General features: G+C 42.4%; 1 protein-coding gene across 1 annotated transcript; it reads right to left on the minus strand.

Moving 5' to 3' along the window:
* Positions 1–695: 695 nt before the first annotated feature.
* Positions 696–17,803, minus strand: ddx56 (DEAD (Asp-Glu-Ala-Asp) box helicase 56). Its single transcript, XM_078565502.1, has 14 exons — positions 17,698–17,803; positions 17,005–17,166; positions 16,332–16,486; positions 16,071–16,241; positions 14,934–15,024; positions 13,982–14,223; positions 13,439–13,567; positions 12,813–12,926; positions 12,476–12,570; positions 10,833–10,906; positions 9,691–9,780; positions 9,409–9,514; positions 4,927–5,024; positions 696–1,538 (listed from the first exon to the last, which is right to left on the minus strand). The coding sequence occupies exons 1-14, from the start codon at positions 17,752–17,754 to the stop codon at positions 1,467–1,469; spliced, it is 1,656 nt and encodes a 551-aa protein (XP_078421628.1). The 5' UTR covers positions 17,755–17,803; the 3' UTR covers positions 696–1,466.
* Between the last annotated feature and the right edge of the window lie 1,829 nt (positions 17,804–19,632).

The following is a 19,632-nucleotide window of genomic DNA, read 5'->3' on the forward strand; positions in this document are numbered from 1 at the left end:
GAGAGGTCTTATGGCACAGTGTCTTGCTCTGGACTAAAAACTCAAGGTTCAAAATCTACACATGGATAGCTATGGATATATAACTCAGCCCAACAGGTTGATTGTGAATCTGTAATTCCTTCCAATATACTGATGGCAGGAAGAGGAGACTTTACTGCTCAGCCATCTACAGAAGCAAACAGCAAACCACTGCATTATCTTGCGAAGAACCACCATGGCAATCTGAACTCCATGGTCGCTAATGCCCTTTAAAGGCATAGGACCTGGAGAGAGAGAGAGAGGGAATGTTGCTTGAGGAATAAATAATAGCCAGAATACAAGGCGTTCAACTCTCTTTTTCTTCAAATAGAATACTGTCTTTGGACTTTTTCCACATCCACCTGTGGGCTAGATGGTGCAAACACCTTGCACTAAACTGGCAAAGACTGTGCTCAAGTTTCTGGTTCTACCATCTTTTATCAGTAGAGGGAGACATTGCTTCACATAAAATACAAATGAGTTTACACAAATCAATGTCACCATATGTGGCTTACGCATGAGATGACAAAGCAAGGTTTAGCCACAAACTACAAATAAAATTGTTCAAAATCTATTTTGTAAACTGGTCACATCTTTTATTTGAAGTAAAACAGATGGTCACACCTAAATTCTCAGGTTGCATTCTCATCATCTCTGGCAGATGGAAACAGAGCCACTTTTTATTTAAAAGTATTTTTATTGGAATTTTACTTTATTTAGAACTTATAATTTACCTCTTCATAAGTAAAGCACAATCTTTTATGCAACCATGTGTTTGAAAGGGCATTAAATTTAAATAATTTAGTTGGAAACCAAAACAACAGGGAAGATAAAGAGCCCACAGACAGGGTGACTCTGTTCCTGGATTTTCTGTTCTTGAACTTGTTTTGTGAAATTTGAATAGGATTTTCTTTGTGCAGGAAGCCATAGAAAAAAGTCCACCCTCAGTTTATACAACATGAGAAAAGCGAACAAACACAGCAATCTGGAATGTATTCAAGTCTAACCAATTAAAAACAAAAAGCAATTGTATTTATGTGTGGCATTTATTGTTGGGAGCGGGATGGGAGAGGACAGGGGCAGAGATAATTAAAAATGCCATGGGTCACTTACTGAGCCAGCAAGGGCAACAGTTTAAAACTGGTCTATTTGGGGAATAGACTAAATAAGGCCTAAACTCAACTGCATCATTGAAGTGTAAAATTACAAGAATTTACTATGTATGGAAAGCTCACGTCTCCACATAAATGGACAAACATTTCAATCAAGGCCACTAACAACAGTGACTCAAACTGGAGAAATACAAATTGCACCATTGCCTCGCTGTCAATTTTAGACTCCTCCAAGTGTATCAGGACCTCAGCTGGGCCCAAATATAAGGCACATAGATACAACAGTCTCTGATTCTGCAAAGTTGAATCTTCTTCTTTGTGGTCTCAGGCTCTGCTTTAACTAGCCCTCTTGGCCGCCTTCTTCCCTTTGTACGTGAAATGCTTGAGTGGGTTCTGTTTCATGTTTGGCTAAAAAGGAAAAACAATCACCTTTATACTGATCTTCCATAACGCAAACAGCACAATCCACCATCTTTCATTTTTGTCCTCTCAATTGCCTTGGATAAAACCAGATGTCATCAACTGGTAACATTCATTGACATGGCAAGCATCTAACCAGAAAGGGTCGCATGAAGTCCAGCATTTGCTCCTGAGAGCTAAATGGAATATCAATTACTGGTCACTTGTGACTAATTAATCATCAGGTGGTTTCTCAAATGGATTAAGGACATTCATTTGAAAAATAAAGCTTACTTTGAAGGGAAGATGAAATTAATGTAGAAGTTCAGCCACAATATTACTGAATGGTGGTGGTGGCTTGACAGGTGGTGTGACTTGCTGCTGCTTCTATTTCTTATGTCTGCATCGCCTTAGATGCTGATGTACAAGGTAAATTAAGTTAAATCTCATCACTTCATCCTATGATTGAATTTTACATTCCATTTGAGGGAGAGAAGAGTGGGTCCAAGGCGAGTATTTTAAACTTAAAATAAAGGCAATTACGAGGGCATGAAAGCAGAGCTGGTAAAGTGAACTGGCAAATTAGGTTAAGGGATAGGTCAATAGACATGAGGTGGCAGACATTTAAGGGGATATTTCAGAATACACAGAATAGATACATTCCAATGCGAAAGAAAAATTCCAAGGGGAGGACCCATCATCCGTGGTTAACCAAAAAAGTTAATGATAGTATCAAATTTAAAGAAAAAGCATATAATTGCACAAGGATGGGTGGCAGATTGGACAGAACATAAAAAACAGCAAACAATGATTAAATAAAGATTAATAAGGAGGGAAAATTTGGAGAACGAGAGAAAGCTAGCTAGAGATATAAGGACAGCTACTAAGAGTTTCTATAGCTATTTAAAAAGGAAAAGAGCTAACAAAGTTGCTTGGTCCTGTACAAAGTGAGTCTGGGACTTAATAATAGAAAATAAGGAGATGGCAGGTGAATTGAACAGGTATTTTGCATTGGTATTCACAAGAGAATACAAATAAAATCCCAGAAATAGCTGTAAATCAGCAAATGAAAGGGAGGGAGGAACTTAACAAAATTACAATCACCAGGGAAGTGGTACTGTGCAAATTATTCAATCTGCAGACTGACATCCCGGGTCCTGAAGGACTTCATGCTAGGGTCTTAAAAGAAGTGGCTCGTGAGATAGTTGATGCGTTGAGATTTTAATTTTTCAAAACCCACTAGATTCGGATAAGGGTCGATTAGATTGGAAAACAGCGAATGCAACTCATTTATTCAAAAAGGGAGACAAAAAACAGGAAGCTATTATTAAACATGTTATAGCAGGGCACTTGGAAAAATTCAGGCAGAGTCAACATGGTTTTGTGGAAGGGAAATCATGCTTAACCAATTCATTGGAGTTCTTTGAAGAAGTAACGCGTGTTGTGGGTAAAGGGATGTACTGTATGTAGATTTCCAGAAGACATTTGATAAGGTGCCACATCAAAGGTTACTGCAGAAAATAAAAGTTCATGGTGTAGGGGGTGACATATTGGCATGAATCAAAGATTGGCTAGCTAACAACAAACAGAGGAGGCATAAATGGGTTATGTTTTGGTTGGCAAGATGTAACAAATAGTGTGCCAAAGGGAGCAGTACTGGGGGTCTCAACTTTTTACAATTTATATAAATGACTTGGATGAAGGGACTGAAGGTGTGTTTGCTAAATTTGATGATGACACAAGGATAGGAAAGTAACTTGTGAAGAGGGCATAAGGAGGCTACAAAGCAACATAGATAGGTTAAATGAGTGGGCAAAGATCTGGAAAATGGAGTACAATGTGGGGAAATGTGAAATTGTCCATTTTGGCAGGAAGAATTTAAAAGAAGCATATTATCTCAATGGTGAGAGATTGCAAAGCTCTGAGATGCAGAGGGGTCTGGGTGTTTTTGTGCATGAATTGCATAAGGTATAGGTACAACAAGTAATTAGGGAAGTCAATGGAATGCTATTGTTTATTGCAAGGGGAATTGAATACAAAAGTAGAGAGATTAGGCTTCAGTTATACATGGCTTTGGAGAGGCCACATCTGGAGTACCGTGTACAGTATTAGTCTCCTTATTTAAAAAAGGATGCAGATACATTGGAAGTATTTCAGAGAAGGTTTACTCGACTATACCTGGAAGGGGAGGTTTGTCTTATGAGGAAAGGTTGGACAGGCTAGGGCTTATAAAAAGTAAGAGGCACCTTGATTGAAATATATCAGATCCTGAGGGGTCTTAACGGGGTGGATGTGGACAGCATGTTTCCGCTTGTGGGAGAATTGAGAACTAGAAGTCATTATTTAAAAATAAGGGGTCACCTATTTAAGACAGAAATGAGGAGAATTTTTTTCTCTCAGTCGGTACAAGTCTTTGGAACTCCCTTCCTCAAAAGGCAGTGGAAGCAGTCTTTGAATATTTTTAAGGCAGAGTTAGATAGATTCTTGATAAGCAAAAGGATGAAAGGTTAGGAGTAGGTGTAAATGTGGAGTTGAAGTTACAATCAGATCGACCATGATCTTCTCAATTGACAGAGCAGGCTCATGGGGCTGAGTGGCCTGCTCCTGCTCTTGTAAATCATGTGAGGACACATCTCAAGGCAAACAATCAAGCGTTCCAGGCAGATAATCTTTACAGTGCACTTTCATACACACTTGCCTTGTAACAACCAAAATTATGGGAAGATTTGCTGTATCTCATCTGCAACTAACATATGCTTTGCAAATCATGTGTGTTGGACGGTAACATGGAGTCAGACAGCCCCTTCCTGTCTTGACTCTTGGGCTCTGACTTTCTTATGCAGGAAGATAGCCCTTCATTCACATTAGCTGTCCATGCCTGCATTTTTTGAAATTAAAATAGAAAATTCTTAAAATACTCAGTAGAGCTAGCCGAGAAAAACAGAGTTCATATTTCAGGTTGGTAACTTCTCATCAGAACAAGAAGTCTGAAATGTTACTTCTGTCTATTTCATCACGGATGTGGCCAGACCTGCCGAATATATTCAGCATTTTCTGTTTTTATTTCAGATTTCCAGAGACTGTAGTGCATGCTGGTTAACGAATCCTCCTGCTCCCCACTCTTCTCTACCCAAACCACCCACTTTACGTATATGTTACAACGTCAAAGACAATAAGCTATGTGGACAATATCGTGCGATAATTTCACAACGCAGCTGTGCTCTACTCGGACCTAGCACATTTAAGTTACATTACATGGGTTACAAGTGTGGTAAAGAACCTAACAGGTTGTAGCAAGAGGGTATAGTAGAGGTGATGAAGAACAGAAGAACGTTTTCCCAGTAAGAAAACAGTAGGTCACTAAAGTTGTCTCTTAGGTTCCTCATTATTCTCTCACCTTAATTTTTTTCTGTGTATTTCTTTCCAGGGCCTTTCTCCTCCACCTTTTTTTCTTGCTGATGAGGGGGTTAGCGACTCCTCGTAGTGATCGGGGAACTGGCAGGATTAAAATAAAGTCACTTTAACGTTCTTACCACCGAAAGCAGACAACAAATTTAATTAAAATATTACTTTTCCAGCTTCATGAATGCAACAAGAGGCACAAACAGCTGCAGGTAGGAACTGATCTCGGATTTAGATTAATCGGCACCCTTTACTTCGTGATTGGCACTCTTGCCAGGTACGAAAGTCATGGTTTCAAGTTCCAGACCAGAGATTTCAGCATATAATCAAAATGACTCAGCAGTGCAGTAATGAGCGAGTGCTACACTGTTACTGTCTTTGATAAGATGTTAAACCAAGACCCTCTCAGATGAACGTGAACAATTTCATGCCAGTATTCAGCGAACAAATTTTCCATATCCCAGCTAATCTGTATTCCTCAACTGACATCACTAAAACTAATTAACTGGTCATTGATCTTATTTCTGTTTGTGGAACCTACAGCCAGTCCTTCAGCAAGAATGCATTCAACTTAAAAGAAGCTGACGTTTAAAAGCTAACAACCAAAGTTAACATGTGAAGTCTTGGCTCAACAAGAACAGGAGAAATTGGTTTCTAAGTGACTGATACTCAGAGGAGTCGGAACATCAGTGATTTGAAGTGGGGGGGGGGGGGGGGTCGCAACAACGCTTTCAAATTAAAAGACGACAACATTTGAAAGCCCAAAAGAAGGTCCTGCAAAAAAAAGGCCATTCGAAAGAGAACTGGACCTAAAAAGTAACTTGAAAAACAGGTATAAGCACGATAACTGACTTCCTCGATGCGCTAGTTATAATCAACATATATTTTTATTTCTGTTGGACTGTTGGTAAGAACGTATCTTCTCATTTTCTGTTGGACTGTGGTAAAATTACAATGCCTGCAGGTTGAAAGACATGTCCACTGGGACAGGATGAGATATATACACAATGTTGCAGTCCTGGAGCAGAGTGCCGGAAAGGAATCCTGGACCAAGGGAGCTGCCTGGCAACAGCATTTTAATTGGCTCCTGACCAGGTGACCAGGGTTTTGTGTGACAGCAGTGCAGAAAGCGCCTAACCTGAAAGGAACAAGACATAAAACCTCTTTCTCCTGTGTGTGGGCCAGTAATTCCACAGTAAAAAGCTCCTGGCTTGCAAAGGGAAAACATCTAAAAATCTCTCTCTCATATCTCTATAAAGTCTTTAATAACCCGTGTGAAAAGGAAAAGGGGGAAACACTTAGGGACATAGAAAAGCAAGTTCTCAACCAGTGAACTAAATACTGAACGTGCTGGAAGACCACCTCATTTCATCAACGAGAACTGAAAGGAATTTGGAAGACATCGATCAAAATCAATCCATCGAATCCACTACCCCGGGTTGGTGCTTTTGAACTGTTTTATCCCACCCTTAAAATCCATGTTTTGTGTGTCGTGGGGGTGTGTGTGTGTGTGTGTGTGTGTGTGTGTAGGGATTTAAGAAGAGATAGAGTTTAAGTTATAGTGTTAGAAGTTAGCAACTTATATTTCTTTCTTTTGCCACTAGTTAAAGACAATTCATTCAATAGACAATTATTTAAGTTTACAAACCTGGTACTTGTATTCGGTTAACCTAAATTAAACAGTTAGGCAGAATTGGTGCAATCTGGTGGTTTGATCAAACTTTTCACATTTCTTGTGGCTTGGAGAACAGTGGGGCTTGATATTACAGCGCACCATCCCCAGTGAGTTGTGACAAAGTTTGGGGGATCGGGTTCGGGATATTTTGGAACAAAAGACAACAATGATTTGGGTGTAGATTTAGTAAGTAATAAAAGCCAAAAGGAAATTAGGTCTGAACTATCAAAACTAAGATGGCACTGGAAACTGCTAAAGCATTGCTACAGTGGAAGAGATGTCCCTGACGATTTTACAAAGGACCCCAAAAGCCAGGTTAATTGAATTGCAAGTAAATTATGAGCAGGATTTCCTGCTAAAGCTAGGAAGGCAGAGATAATCGAAGAGGTGGCACAGCATTTGAAACTGGAAGGAACACCCGAGAGACCAAGCCGGTTGGTTCATTGGAATGGGCTCAAATTCAGTTGCAAATAAAAAAATTGGAACGAGAGGCAGAAGAAAAAGAAAAGGAAAAAGAGCATTTCAAAGGGTACAGGCAGAAAGGCAGGAGAGAGAAAGACAACAAGAAAGGGAATAAGAAATGGTGAGGTTAGAAAAGGAGGAAAGAAAAAGAGAGAAACTGAGAATTTTAGCTTAGTGAGTCATCAGTCAGTGAGGCAGGACTTATTTCCAGATCAGAATCCAGGGAAGTGTTTAATTTTGTACAGGCTCTTCCAAAATTTGGGGAAAGGGATGTTGAAGCATTCTTAATTTCATTTGAGAAGATAGCTAAACAGGTGAACTGGCCAAAAGAAAACTGGATATTATCCATGCAGAGCAAATTGACACATTCCTCATAAATGCTAATCACACAAAGTGTCATTGAAGCGAAATTGACTTCACCAATCTGATGATGCCAATTAACCAGAATCTTCCCCATTGAAACACCTTCATATGTTAATGGACGACCCAGGAGCTGAGATAGTTGCAGTATATGAGAAGATAATCAAAAATGGGAGGGATGTGGCAATCATTGTCACAGGAGTGATTTTTGTACTTTTTAACAAGCGTGCATTTAGCAGCAGTAGCAGCAGCAACTTTTCAAGGTTTAACAGGGTGACTGCAGCTTCAAAGTTATGCCAGAGTTTGTAAGTATAGTACTGGTTTAACTTCAGGGCAGCAGGGTACTCATGTTTCTAAGTTCATCCATGTTACTATAGACTGTTAAAAAGAGCTGTAAGCCTTGACTATTTTCTCCACCAAGACGGGGTCAGGCTTAACCTGAGAGTTAAAAGTCTAAGAGAGGAGGTGCAGGTTCACCTACCTGCAAACCCTTCTTAACATAAATTGGTTGCTTCCCTATATTACAAGTGACTTCATTTTAAATACTACATTGCCCCTGAAACACTTTGGGATGTCCTGAGGTTGCGAAAGGTGCTACATAAAGGCAAGGTCTTTATTCTGTGTTCATAAAAAATGCTTGCTCCTCAACCCAACGCGGACACCCATTTAGTCTCCTGAGGAAATGCTCCTGAACTCTTAAAACTAATCTGCACTCGCAGAACACCACTATTCAATCCAAGCCGGCAATATTCTTCTTTCTCCAACAGCATAGGAACTTAGCACAAATCCTCCACCTTAGCTGCTAATAGGGTTTGCCTTCCTTCAATTCAGTTACTCTGAATCATCTTCTTACACTGAAATTGATTTGCCATTCCTGTGTCTATCCAACTGACTGGTCCAATTTGTCTCAACACTGTTGATTTTATATGACTCAGACATAATTCTAGATGAGTCACACTTCACCTTCCAAGTCAAATAGCTAAACAGATTTTTTTGCATTCTCTTCTGCCCCAACGTTTATGAAACAAAAAAACTGCCAACCTAACTTATTACAACATAGGGTAGATAGAGTATGTTCCACCTGGCACATGCATTGCATGAGTAACTGTAGAATTACATTGCAGGTATCTACATTTTGATAGATTCGGTAAGGTACATCCGATGTGGAGTACTGATAAAATACTCAGAAAAGATACAGATTATCTCTGCTTGTTCTGACTTTCTTTTCCCCTGCATTTTGTCTCTTTTTATTTTAAGTTCATCCTGACTTTATTTCTAAAGAGCATACTGAACTTGCTTTCTGTCCACAGATTTATTTTCACTCTCAGTTGTGCCTCTGCAGTCGCAATGTCCAGTCTCGTGCCAAGGCTGACATGGTACAAAATTAGACTTGGGGTGGTTGAGAATCATCTGCAAAGCAATCAAGAGTCATGACCTTGAGACTGAGCCGGCCATTGAAATGAGTGCAATAATCCCCAGGCTATTAAAGTGAGAGAATGGATGCTCTGGTCAATTAATAAGCTGTCTCCACACAAGTCGAGTGAAGTGGATTTCATTAAGTAGATTATCTCAGAGTTTTCCAGGTTTAGACAAGTTTTAAACTGTGAGATGCTCATGCCCCCCAGGTCCATGCATCAAAGACCTGGGGACCACTATGGCCAGGATTTAATAAATGAAAGAGAAAAAAAAATCACACACAGGGTCTGTGTAATTTGACAGTCTACGCTTCCAGCATGTGCTGGCAATGAAGGTGTAAAAAAAATTAACCCTTAAATATTCTCTTTACTGGTAGGCTGCACAGCTTCTGTGCCTTCATTTCAGTGCATATCACACGTAAATGGCATCTGTACACTCCAGCACAGATCACTCTGAACAGTTCTATATTCTGGAGTGACAATGTCTTCACTCCAGTGGAATCCACATACCACAGGACACTGCATGCCCATACATACACTGTAGGTCATTGCACATGTTACTCACTCAGGTAATCCGGTACGTTCTTCATATGCGGCTTCACAATAGCTGGGTGCAGAGGATTATCGTGTCGCAACAAATGAAGGTCTCTGGGATTGTCCTCAAAATAGGTCTTCAAAAACAGAATACCCAGGTCATTGAAAAACACTACAAAAAACACAATTATTTTAATAAACTAGCTTAACCCTCAACTTTACTTTTCCTGGAGCTTCTTCTCGATGTTATGCAGACTACTATTTCAGTTATTTCAGTGTTTCAGAGGTTGAAGAGAGCACCACTGTTCCTCACCTTCAATTTCTCGGAGTTGAGCAGCTCCTGTTTGATTTCTTTGAGCCGAGCCTCTTTAATCGATTGTTTTGTAACTGAACGCATGGCATCCTGCCAAGAGATGTAAATACATTAACACTAACAGCACGGGCAAATACAATATCCCTGAATCAAATCTCAACGTGAATGCCAGAACCTTCCTTCAAAGAACAACTTATATTTACATTGTGCCTTTAACATAATAAAACATCCCAATGCGCTTCACAGCTTCAATTATCAAACAAAATTTAATGTTGAATCACAGAAGAGATATTAGGGCACATGACCAAAAGTTTTACCAAAGAGTTAGGTTTTAAGGAGGAAAGAGGGGGAAAAGAGGTGGAAAGGTTTAGGGAGGGAATTTAGGGCCAAGACAGAGGCCAGAGGGCCAATGATGGAGTGATTAAAATCAGATGGTCAAGAGCAGTGTAGCGATCTCAGATGGTTACCAGGCAGCGGGACTTACAAAAGGGGGCAGAAAGGATGTGGAGGGATTTGAAAACAAAACTGAGGATTCTAAAATTGGGGCATTGCTTAAGAGCAGGGAAGTTCTCCCCATTGTCCTGGCTAACGTTTATCCCTCCATCAACCCCAGTAAAACAAATTCTGGTTATTCTCACATTGTGGGATTTTTGTGCATGCAAATAGCTGTCACACTTTGTACACCAGAAGTGACTTAATTTCAGGAAGTACTTAATTGGCTCCCAAATGCTTTTGGACATCCAACAGTCTTGAAAGGCACAACAGAAATGCAAGCTTTTCTTTTTCCTCAGGTGGGATATGAATGAAATATTGCCCTTTTACCTCTAACAGCTCTACAGAAATTTCTGAAACTGGTCTCCAGCCTGTGGCATTGATTTTCAATGAGCCACAGACTAACAATGGTATCTTGCCCTCACAATTTTCTGCAGGGATTATCACTGCCTCTCAGAACACAAGAGCAATACATACATTCCTCAGACTGCTTTGCAGTATCAGCTGCATTTTAATATTCGGAAGAGTACAGCTCTGAATTCATATGGTTTAAGTGCATAAATATTAAATATGAAAATCTTAAACCTGAGAGACTGGAAAAGGAACGTAACAGGAACCAGCAAGTTCCACACCCTCCGGGATCGCCATACCTTACACCGATAGCGGAAGCCCTCAATCTCCTCCATGCGGAACTGGTAGGGTTTCAAAGCACAGTCCAAATTATCTGTAGATGCAAAATATTGAACATAAAACAATGACTCAACATAAAACAATTACCAAACAGCTGCTGAAAGATCACATCCATTGCGTTACTGGATAGTGAGAGAAACTTTTTTCCATGATGGAGGAGGAGGAGGAAACACAAGAGGAGATCGTGCCTGGGGCTAACAGTGGAAGGAGTGAGGATGGCGCATTCATGGTAGGACTTGTGCTGCAACCTTGTACACAATGTCTTATTTTTACCATCCAGGCAGTTGCGGCAAATAGGTTTTTAATCCAGCAGGATAAATAGTAGGTGCCACATCCCCTCCCAATCCATTATTTCCAGTAACTGGCACAGGCTGACCAGAGAGATGCTGTACATTTCACAGGAACATGTGCAGAGCTTGGTATGGCCTGAAAACGGCTAAAATGTGACTCGTCGCTCAACCACTTTCATGCACAGAAAATGGAAATGAGGAATGTACTTTTAGTTCTGACATGACTCAAACACTGCATTTTCTACACCTTCATGGCATGCGAACATCAGTGGCGAGGTCAACATTCGTTGCTCAACCCTAAATGCCCTTGAGTGAGCCTCCTTCTTGAGTCGCTGCAGTCCCTGTGGTGTAGATATACCCACAGTGCTGTTAGAAAGGAGTTCCAGGATTTTGACCCAACTACAGTGAAGCAAAGGCAGTGTGGTTCCAAGTCAGGACGGTGTGTGGTTTAGAGGGGAACTTGCAGGTATACTGTTAGCGAGGAACATTTGGCAGGGTCAAGGTGAGAAAGCACTGAATGCACTTCACACTTCTCCCCACTGTAACTAAGATTTCACTTCTGATCATCCCTTTCATCTATCAAGCTGTGCCTTTGTCATTTCCAGGCCTTGGTCAATGCCAGGTTGTCCGTTGGTTTTTATTCTTAATCAACTTTTCTGAACAGTTTGAAACAACTGGGTGGCTCGCTGGGTCATTTCAATCACATTGCTGTGGATCTGGTGTCACATGTAGGCCAGACAGGCTAAGGACAGCAGACTTTCTTCCCTGAAGGACATGAGTGGACCAAATGAATTTATATGACAATCCAGTCATTTCATGGTCACCATTACTAACACTAAATTTTTATCCCAGGTTTTTTTTTTAAATCAATTTAATTTAAATTCCATGAGCTGCCTTGGTTGGAATTGACCTTCTGTCTCTGCAGCATTAGTCCAGGCCCCTGAATTACTTGTCCAGTAAAATGGCCACTATGTTAGGGTTCCCATGAACGTGACGTCATTCCCCTTTGCATAAGGATTCAATACCACTGGAGATGCAAAATGGCTCTCAAGTGGAGGTGCCAGGGAAAGAGAGAGAAAGAGAGCGAGAGAGTGAGTGAGATAGAGAACGAGAACTGACAGTTCTACCCTCGATGAAGATGTGGTTTCTGATCAGTCCTTTCACCTAGATATCAGAGGCCTTGAGTGACAAAGCCATGCACAGGGAACTCCAAACACAGACGCCTTTCTGTTTCACAAACTATGACCAAACAGCGCGCACAGCATTTCAGACAGCAACATGGAGCAAAAAAGATACATGGTTCCTGTACAAACCTCCAGTTAATGCTTCCTCTACATTTTGTAGCAGTGGCAATTCCGTATGAGACACCAACGTTAACGCCGTACCCTGGTTATCTGCACGGGCTGTCCTGAGAGAGCAAATGGAAATGAAAATTAGCGTTTTGAGATATAGCTCATTATCAATCTCAGTACTTATAAAAAAAACAAAACCAGACGGATGGATACTCCCTTGTAGGATTGAAGCATCCAGGTGATCCATGTCACTGAGATCTGTTAGTTCACAAGGTGATACTAGTAAAGAGGGGACAAAACAAGAGACTGACAGAAAATGGGAAAGATGCCTGATGTAGAAGTGCACATTACACCTCACCTGCCAACACGATGTATGTACGACTCCACTGTGAGTGGGAAGTCAAAGTTAATGACATTCGACACATTCTGAAAATCTACCCCTCGGGAGACCCCATATTCATGATCCTTCACTCTGAAACAAGAGGAGAGAGACCTGTTAACAATGCAGATGAATAAACACTCTAACCAAGAAGACATACCGAATGAACCACTTCCTCGGAAAAGAACCTGAGGGGCTTTTATATATGGAGCAGTGGGCCACAGAATGCAATGCCAATCACTTCCTTCCCTCAGGTATAGAGTATGATGGCCTTGTTCCAGGATGAGGTGGGGGCCAGCCAGGTTTTATATGTTGGTGTTAGAGGCAAAGTAAAGTTAACCCAAGGGCCTGACATTTGACATGCCGCAATTAGCTGCAATTTAGACCTAGACATGCCCAAAAGATGAACAAACTCATGCAATCAGCAGACTCCAAGCTCAAAGAGAGGAGAAGCCGGTTAGAGAGCCTCAAACTCCTACCAAGTTGGAGTAACAAAGCCAGCAGAAATCCAGGGTTTTAAAAACAATTTCAGGTCATTTGGAAGTTGTAATCCTTCATTTAAAAACATCAGATCTCTTAACTATTATAATATTAAGAATACTTACTTTGCTCCTTTACTGTGTTTCTTTTTGTTTTTTCCCTGCTCTGTACTGGTCGCATCCGTCAGAACATGTTCATCTGTGGCAATTATGTAATCATAGAAACCTTGATTGAACTGACCAATGATATGGCACCTGATGGAGAGAGACAATAAATCAGGCACACGACCAAGGCAAAATACTCCCCCAGCTCCAATGCTCTCCACATCATACCACAGCCACAGCTACAGCTACACCTCTTACTATGGAGGCCATTGCAATCCCTCCTCCTCCCCATATACTTAGTAAATTCTTGCCCATGGCATGCTACACCTTGCAAATATATATCCTGGAATTCAGCTCATCAGATCAGAAGGCATAGGTGGAGGCAGATTCGTCTCTCTTTTCACATTTCACAAGTGCTTGGTGTGTGTGAGTCTTTTTACCCATGCTGAGACTTTTTTTTTGGTGTACTCTGGTAGGGACACGTGAGCATGGAGGATCAGGGGGTGCACACACACACACAAAATCAAAGAAAACAGCGACACATTTATTCAAGAGACGCCCTACCTGGAGTGCACTGGTAACTCCGAGTTTAGGACACATGACAAAATGCTGAACTGCTCCAAGAATAGTTTCAACCGGTAGCACCTATCAATGGAATTGACAAAAATGATGGTCTTGCCACGAACAAGGGAGAGTTTGAGTAATGTGTAAATCAGCAGGAACTTCTCCTCCTCCTCACATTTAATTTGGTACTGGGTCAGTTGGGAGTTGTCTGGAAGCTGAGACTCCTGCAGCTTCAGAATCACCTATATGGGTAAAAGATATCAGGTAACAGTGAGATACAAATGAGGGCACACACCACAATCTGCCTGTCTGTCAATGACATACTCCAGAACGAAGCATTTTTATCTAGCTTTAGCTTAGTAATGTTTCTCTTGCTGCATTCACAATGAGTTAAAAACCAGCTGCATTCAGAACACAGAGCTTAACTCCTCATGGAGAGACTGTATTTCCAAAACGTGAATATTGAGGCACATTGCAAAATCCACCCAACAGAAGAAGAACTTGTATTTATGCAGCATCTTCTGTATCTTTTGGACACACCGCACTGTCTCGCAGTAAATGAATGACTTCCTTAAATGTAATCACCCTTCTTTAAGTGAACTTGGCAGCCAAGGCAGTTTGAGATTCAAGACTTGCTTACTGTTTCAGGGTCATGTTGGTTGAGGGAGGAGTGTTGGACAAGACACCAGGAGAACGCTGCCTGTTTGTCTTTGAATAAGTGAAATTGGGACTTTTCAAGTACGTTCCAACAGACGGATGAGGTCTCAGATTAATGTCTCATCTGAAGCTTTGAGCACTCTGTTTGGTCCCATGCTGAAGCCCCCAGAATACACACTCAGGTTCTAGAATGGGGGTGGAACCATCAATTTAATGATTCAAAGGCAAGGGAGCTACCTCTAAGCCGAAACTGACATTGGGTTTCTCACATATGATTCTAGAAAAGCCATCTTACCGGATTGTGAAGCACCAGTTCCTTCAGGGCCTGAACATCCTCATTAAACGTGGCTGACATCAAGAACGCTTGATAAATCTTCGGAAGATGCCTGCAAGCAGACAGAATAAGCCCGTTAGACATTCACTCCATGTTCCACAAGAGTGACCCCAAGTGGCCTCAATGTTACAAACACTCTTACAGTAATAATTATCTGCAGAATGCAACAAAGAGGTCAGGTAGTGAGCTCCTTTGAGAAATTTACACATTCAGCAGACAAATTTTGACTCCAGTCGACACTGGGACTAAGACATTTCAGATCAGTAAGTTTGCAGGAAGTTGCACGCCTCTCACTGCAAATGCACCGATTCACACAGGTTGCACAAGGGAGCAGCGCTCCTGGCAAAAGTGCTGCCACTGAACATATTTAGCACACTGATGTTAAATAAACTGTCAGAAGAAAGCAAGGGCCACAGCGGCCTTCAACACTGTGTGACATGCTTCCTGTACACTGCTCCAAAATCAGCACTTACAATTGTTCCAACTGGCCTGCAACCAGCAGTTCCTGAAGAAATGCCCTCTTTGGACAACAGCCCATGCTTCGATGCGACAAATGCCATAACTGAGTGGTACACACAATTCTACTGCCGCTCATCTGTGGGACAGTCTCCGCCACCCAGACGAAGGTCAAACATAAGTTGCTCGACTGGAGGCAAATTTCAAGTCAAAAATCTAATTTGATATTAACAGCTCTTCAATAAAATACAAAAGCAGGTGGGAAGCCAACCATAAAATAGAATCGCAGAATGATGAAAGCACTTAAGGAGGCCATTCATCCCATCATGTCCAGGCCAGCTCTCTGCAAGAGCAACTCAGTTAATGCCACTCACCGACCTTTTCCCTATACCCCTCCAAATCTTTTCTCTTCAGATAATTATCCAACTCTGAAAGCCACAGTTGTATTTACCTCCTTCACACACGCAGGCAGTGCAGTCCAGATCCTAGTCGTGTAAAAAATTTTCCTCATGTTCTTTTGCCATTCACCTTAAGTCGATGTCCTCTGCTTATCAACCCTTCGGCCAACAGGAGCAGTTTCTCCCTCTCTACTGTGTCCAGTTCCCTCATGATTTTGAACAGAGTTTGACAAAAGCGACTTACCCAAGCAAGTTCTTCAGATCATTTTCAAACCCAAAGGAGAAGAGCAGATCAGCCTCATCAATCACGAGCATCTCCAGTGACGTGCACAGGTTCAGGGTGTGCTGTTCCAAATGCAGCAGAATACGTGAAGGTGTTCCAATTACAATGTCAGGCTTTTCCATCAATATGGGCCTGAAACAGAGTATCAATACTCTAAGAAGGTGAACGCAATGAGATATAAAAGACAACAGTAGCCCAAGATCATGCCCTCTTATTTCATACCTCTGTGCAGATATATCCGCTTGTCCTGAGACATCAGCCACTCGAACATCCCGCACACAACAAGCAGCGAGTTGTCGGATCATCTGCTGTACTTGCTGGCCCAGCTCTTTAGTGGGAACCAGCACAAGGGCTCGCACTGCCTGCTCACAGGTTGACTACGGAGAAACAAAATGTTTTTTTAAAAAATATATAGCTTCGTCACCGGCATCACGTGTTATCCACTCTGCTGCCAGTCAGCAGCAGAAATGGGCAAATTCCAAACTCACAAAAGCGAACACACTCAGTTATACCTCCATCAACCATGCACTGCTGAGGATGAGGAATTCATGTTGCAGAGGGTGAATAAACGTAGATGCAAACTCCATCATCTGCTATACAAGGGAAGCATTGACAAATGTTCTGGCAATCTCCAAGGCAACTATTTGCTGATCTCAGTCAGCTGCTAAGATGAGGCTCAGCAATTTCCAAGATGGGAAAGAGGGAATCAAAAAAATAATCTTGGTCTCAAGTGCAGTCTGCAGTTGCGTTCCCTCACCCCACTAATCTGACCGCAGTGCCTGCAGACATTATATGGAACCCACCCAAATACTGACCCCATTAAACTCGTCATGTTAGTCGATCTTTGGACATTAAAAATCAAAGACAAATAAAATCAATGCATGAGTTTAATTACCTTTTTGGTGTTCAGAAGATGTTCAATGATGGGGATAGCATATGCCGCAGTTTTTCCTGATCCTGTACGCGCTCTGGCCAGGAGATCCTTTCCCTCTAATGCCAAGGGAATGGCTTTTTCTTGGATCAAAGTTGGCTTGGCCCAGTTGAGGTTCGCAATTGCCTGAAGAATGTGGAACATACAGCTGCTTTGTCAGTCAAAATTTTAAGCAACCTGCATGTCCTGACCTTCACAGCCCACCTCTACCCCACACCCACTTCTACCACACACTCGCCCACTCTTCACTCCCCAGCTGGACTTTGCACATGAATCTGTCGGAGTCTGTCCCATCCAATTTTCTGTCACTACACAAAACGAGCCACATTCACAGTGCTGATGGTTAAGAGTACCTCACTGTAATATATGATGTCGTAAGGTCTCTACAGTGATGGGTCATGCTAAGCAACTGCAGTTGGATTTCCACCAGCTGTGTCCTCAGCGTTCATGACCCAGAATGACTGACCTCTCCTCATCCCCACACCCCCAGCCCTCAGACCAGGCTGGCCCACCCCTCAGACCCTCCATTCCTGTCCCTCGACCTCACTGCTGCATTCCCAACCAGCCGCCCCCGGGCTCTGTCACACTCTCTCCTTCGCTGGCTTTTCACGTTTTGTCTCTCCAACCCGTAACTCACTCCCCCCCCCCTCTCTCTACCTGTAACAGTCTCTCCTCCAGGCCCATCTCGTGGAAGCCCAGCTTCTCCGCCGCCATCTTGATCCCGGATCAGGTCACGTGGGACCTCATGGCGCTCGCTGCTGCCGCTCTGTGGCGGCGCCCTCTCACTGCGGCGGCGGCGGAGCGCAGCAGGGGAGGTGACAGCTCCTGCATCCGCGGCTGAAACAGGCTCTGATCATTTACCATCCACACAAAGCCAGACAATACTTAAAATCAGACCTCAGCTCCTGGAAACAAGCAGCAGCTTTACCTTTCAGCTGAATAGCCTTGAAGTTAGGACAGTTTTCCTGAGAGCAAAGAATAGAGAAAAGAAGGCTGAGAGGAGATTTGAGTCATAGAAGTTTAAAAGGCCCTTCGGCCCATCAAGTCTGTGCCAGTCAAACAAGTACCTGACTATTCTAATCCCATTTTCCAGCACTAAGCTCATAGCCTTGTGTGCCATGGCATCGAAAGTGCACTTCCAAACACTTCTTAAATATTATGAGGGTTTCTGCCTCTACCACCCTTTCAGGCAGTGAGTTCCAGATAACCACCACTCTTTGGGCGAAAAATTCTTCCTCACATCCCCTCTAAACCTCCTGCCTCTTACCTTAAATCTATGCCCCCGGTTATTGATCCCTTTACCAAGGGGGAAAGTTCCTTCCTGTCTACCCTATCTGTGCCCCTCATAATTTTATACATCTCAATCATATGCCCCATCAATCTCCTCTGCTCCAGGGAAAATAACCCCAGTCTATCCAAACTCTCCTCATAACTAAATCTCTCCAGCTCAGGCAGCATCCTGGTAAATCTCCTCTGCACTCTAGTGCAATCATATGCTCCCTATAATGCAGATTCCAGAACTGCACGCAATACTCTGGCTGTGGCCTAACCAGCATTTTATACAGTTCCAGCATAACCTCCCTGCTCTTATATTCTATGCCTCAGCTAATAAGGGCAAGTATCCCATATACCTTCTTAACCACCTTATCTACCTGTCCCGCTACTTTAAGGGACCGGTGGACGTGCACACCAAGGTCCCTCTGATTTCCAGGGTCCTATCATTCATCGTGTATTCCCGTGCCTTGTTTGTCCTGCCCAGGTGCATCACCTCACATTTATCCGGATTAAATTCTATTTGCCACTAATCAGCCCATCTGACCAACCCATCTATATCCTCCTATAATCTAAGGCTATCCTCCTCACTATTTACCACCCTGCCAATTTTCGTGTCATATGCAAACTTACTGAGCAACCCTCCTACGTTCAAGTCTGAATCATTTATATATATACCACAAACAGCAAGGGACCCAACACCGATCCCTGTGGAAGCCCACTGAACACAGGCATCCAGTCACAAAAACACCCTTCGGCCATCATCCTCTGCTTCCTGTCACTCAGCAAATTCTGGATCTAATTTGCCACATTGCCTTGGATCCCATGGGCTCTTACCTTTGTTATCAGTCTCCCATGCAGGACCTTATCAAAAGCCTTGCTGAAGTCCAAGTAGGCTACGTCAAATGCATTGCCCTCATCTACACACCTGGTCACCTCTTCGAAAAGTTCAATCAAACTGGTCAGACATGACCTCCCCTTATCAAAATCATGCTGAACGTCCTTGAGTAATCCCTGCCTCTCCAAGTGTAGATTAATTCTGTCCCTCAGAATTGCCTCCAATAGTTTCCCCACCACTGAGGTTAGACTGACTGGCTTGTAGTTCCCTTCTTGAATAACGGTACCACATTAGCTATCCTCCAGTCCTCTGGCACCTCTCCTGTGGTATTGAAAATTATTGCCAGTGCCCCTGCTATCTCCTCCCTTGCCTCACTCAACAGCCTGGGATACATTTCATCCGGGCCTGGAAATTTATCTACTTTTAAGCCTGCCAGACCACTTAGAATCTCCTCCCTTTCCACACTAATTGCTTTAATTATG

The sequence above is a fragment of the Cetorhinus maximus genome, chromosome 20 (genome assembly GCF_964194155.1).
Source record: "Cetorhinus maximus chromosome 20, sCetMax3.hap1.1, whole genome shotgun sequence".
NCBI classification, from domain to species: Eukaryota; Metazoa; Chordata; class Chondrichthyes; order Lamniformes; family Cetorhinidae; genus Cetorhinus; species Cetorhinus maximus.

Bases quoted from the DNA above. Each gene is read 5' to 3' on its own strand.
- ddx56 (XM_078565502.1), bottom strand. From the start codon at position 17,754: ATGGCGGCGGAGAAGCTGGGCTTCCACGAGATGGGCCTGGAGGAGAGA. The intron at 17,167-17,697 runs GTAGAGAGAGGG...CACATTCTTCAG, and splicing joins TGGAGGAGAGACTGTTACAG to GCAATTGCGAACCTCAACTG. The intron at 9,515-9,690 runs GTGAGGAACAGT...CTGTTTTTGAAG, and splicing joins TCAACTCCGAGAAATTGAAG to ACCTATTTTGAGGACAATCC.